Here is a 3669-nt window from a genome sequence, read left to right as displayed (position 1 = left end):
CACACACACACACTCTCTCTCACACACACTCTCTCTCACACACACTCTCTCTCACACACACTCTCTCTCACACACACTCTCTCTCACACACACTCTCTCTCACACACACTCTCTCTCACACACACTCTCTCTCACACACACTCTCTCTCACACACACTCTCTCTCACACACACTCTCTCTCACACACACTCTCTCTCACACACACTCTCTCTCACACACACTCTCTCTCACACACACTCTCTCTCACACACACTCTCTCTCACACACACTCTCTCTCACACACACTCTCTCTCACACACACTCTCTCTCACACACACTCTCTCTCACACACACTCTCTCTCACACACACTCTCTCTCACACACACACTCACTCTCACACACACACACTCTCTCTCACACACACACACACATACTCACTCACACTCTCTCACACACACACTCTCTCTCAAACACACACACACACACTCACAGACACAGAGGGTGGAACTGTTTAATTTGGAGTGGCTGATTCTGTGAACTGACTGGAACATACTTTCTCCCCATGTGGCAGGGTAAATGACAGCATTTTGTTTGTGAACGATGTGGATGTGAGGGAGGTGACACACAGTACCGCTGTCGAGGCTCTGAAGGAAGCCGGCTCCATCGTCCGACTGTATGTGATGAGGAGGAAACCAACTGCAGAAAAACTGATGGAGATTAAACTGATCAAAGGACCGAAAGGTAACTGCCCTCTACTGAGAATAACTCCGTGCCGAAACCATGGACAAGTTCTCGAGTGTATTCTGCTGAGTCTATACCTGCCAAACTGTCCCATCCCCACCCCCGCCCCATCCTTCCTGCTACTACAGTCTGCACTGAGACCGTACCGTTCTCCCCCCCCTCCGAGTCAGACTTGTGGTGGAGTTCACTCTCAGCTTGAAGGAGACAGGAGTGCGGCTCACATCAGTGTTTTAAATGTCACTAACAGGAATTATGAAGGTGTGAAGTTGGTAATAACACCTGGAAAACTTAGTCAAAGGTTGGACGCAGTGACCGGCATTTAAGAAGCAAACATTGTATTTAACTAGCACCTGAGGGGAGGATCAGATTGAAAGAAAAAGCTTCATTCTACAAAGAGCAGCAGCAGCTCAGAATATTGGTCAGATATACGAAACAAGCAGCAAGGAATAATGAAATTACGCTCGAAATATACAAACAGATAGCGAGAGTTTCCACAGATGTTAAAGAATAAGTAAAGAGGCTGATGATCATTTAGAAGGTGTGTCTGGGAATGCAACGATGAATAATGGTGAAATGAACAAGATATTTTGTGTCTTTCATGAGTTTAGAGAATATAAATCACGTTGCAGTGTTTGTGGTGAATCATGAGATACAGAGTTAAAAATCACACAACACCAGGTTATTATCCAACAGGTTTAATTGGAAGCACTAGCTTTCGGAGCGACGCTCCTTCATCAGGTGGTAGTGATGAGATACAGAGAAGTGTGAGACAACAACAATGACCAGTGAAGGGCTCGGAAAGGAAGTGACTCCCTGCTTTTGTTTTTACAATTCCCAAGTTTATGAAAAGCTGCCTTCAGGTTGTGAAATAGCGATCATAACTAAGGAAAGAAGAGTTGGATAGGAAACCGGACGCTGGTTAGTGTAACATCAAGCATTGTTATAGCCCCAGAATCTGTTATGATGGAGGTTACGGCAGGACACTTAAAAGAACCTGAATGCCCACTCAGAGTCAACGTGGTTTTGCATAAACATGTTTAAATAACGTCATACAGAGTTCATTCAGAACGAAGCCAGTACCAAACAGAGCGGGGAAACGGCAGCAACTCAGATTTGCAGAATCCATTTGATAAGGTACTGTCAGAGGGTCAGTGCTGAGGGAGTGGGCACTGTCAGAGGGTCAGTGCTGAGGGAGTGGGCACTGTCGGAGGGTCAGTGCTGAGGGAGTGAGCACTGTCGGAGGGACAGTGCTGAGGGAATGCTGCACAGTCGGAGGGTCAGTGCTGAGGGAATGGGCACTGTCGGAGGGTCAGTGCTGAGGCAGTGCTGTTCTGTTCGGAGAAGTTAAATGTGAGTGCTGTTTAGTCTCTTGGGAGGCTGTGGAAGTCCTTGATAGCTCATTGAAGCTGTGTGAGGCTGGGTCTCCTTCCTAGAATGCACATCTTGTGGTGTTTGTCCCTTTCCTGGAGTGTGTGTGGTACAGCAGAGAGGGTGGTTACTGTGGAACAGAATCAGCTTCTCTGACCAACCACTCCAGCATGGCTTCACAGTTTCAACAGTGAGAGCATCCCAAACATAGAGCTGCTAACATTGTCCCGAAATAGTTTCCTGCTTCCTCTCTGGCTGGCTTTGTTGCAGCAATTGTTGATTTTGTGGAATCTCCCAACAAGCAATGAAACCGTCCTCATCTTCTGTATCTGTGAGCCAGAACAACGGTGTGCTGGCTGGGCTGTTCTCAATAACCCAGCAAAGGCCCCAGGTCCGAATACCGGGTTCTTGGCTCGGATTGCAGCATCTCCCCGGGGGGTTTGGGTGAAGCATTGAGCTCAGATCCCTGTGTCTCGGTTCAGAGTTGTTGGGCAACTCACCTCGTCCTATCTTTGACCACCCTCGTTAGGGTCTTGAGACTCAGCATCCCCTACCGCGACACTCTGAGCCCTGACTCAGCCTCTGAAGGGAAGGCGATCCCAGGCTGTTCCATCACTGTTAGCCTGTCATAAACGTTACATGCTATTTCTCCGCTGCTCTGGAGATTTTGGGCGGTTTAATCCATGGGGTTCGGGTCTCGTTGGCGCTGAGTGTGCCCCACCTCCGGGTGTGCATGTCCTTCCGGAAGTTTCCAGTGATCCCGTTACTCACTGCTGTGCATGCTGAATGTTTTGTGTCCTGCCAGGCCTTGGATTTAGCATAGCTGGTGGGATTGGAAATCAGCACATTCCCGGAGATAACAGCATCTACGTCACAAAGATCATCGATGGGGGAGCAGCTCATAAGGACGGCCGTCTACAGATCGGAGACAAGATCCTGGCTGTGAGTCCATCCCTGAACTGCCTATCGCAGAGCTCCAGACCCGTACCAACCTCTCCCCCTCCTCACCACCCCAACCGTGTGCACACTCACTACTGAGGGAACATTCCCTCCAGTCAGTGCGAGCGTTCCCCTGAAACTGCTTCCTCCCTGATGGGTGGCTCAGGGACAGGATACCCACTGCGCTCTGTTTCAGGTCACAGCCCTCCAGTTTCACACCGGTCTCTCATTGGCACAGAATCCATTCACAGTAACCTCTGCTCAATCCAGACAGCACTGTTCCAGCCCACTGCCCTCGGACCACTCCCCATTCCATCCTCTGTATTCCCACAGTCACTAAGAACACTGCTGTCCCATTTCCGAACTCCCAGGGAAACCCACTCCCCCAATCCCTCACGTTCCGATGAGGGACACTAACTTCTGCTCCAGCAGCAACTTTCAATGTTTACAAAACCCTCCATTCACACCCTCCAGCCCCAACACCCCTCCCTTTCTGTAACCCCCTCCAACCTCTGCACCCCCTCCCAATCTCTGTAACCCCCTCCAGTCCCTACACCCCCTAGGAGAAAGTGAGGACTGCAGATGCTGGAGATCAGAGCTGAAAATGTGTTGCTGGAAAAGCGCAGCAGGTCAGGCAGCATC

At 49.8% G+C, this 3669-nt stretch overlaps 1 protein-coding gene across 1 annotated transcript in view; it reads left to right on the top strand.

Annotated features, from left to right (window-relative positions):
* Positions 1 to 3669, top strand: part of LOC122548040 (disks large homolog 4-like) — a gene marked incomplete at its 3' end in the record, with an annotated part of 11560 nt that overhangs the window by 3641 nt on the left and 4250 nt on the right. The window contains exons 2-3 of the mRNA XM_043686602.1: positions 551 to 720; positions 2894 to 3030. Of these exons, the coding sequence (XP_043542537.1) occupies positions 551 to 720; positions 2894 to 3030 (307 nt within the window). The remainder of the gene's footprint in view (positions 1 to 550; positions 721 to 2893; positions 3031 to 3669) is intronic.

This window comes from Chiloscyllium plagiosum, unplaced genomic scaffold (genome assembly GCF_004010195.1).
Source record: "Chiloscyllium plagiosum isolate BGI_BamShark_2017 unplaced genomic scaffold, ASM401019v2 scaf_13446, whole genome shotgun sequence".
Classification (NCBI taxonomy): Eukaryota; Metazoa; Chordata; class Chondrichthyes; order Orectolobiformes; family Hemiscylliidae; genus Chiloscyllium; species Chiloscyllium plagiosum.
Note: the sequence above shows the minus strand (reverse complement) of the source record. Positions and strands in the feature narration are given on the sequence as shown.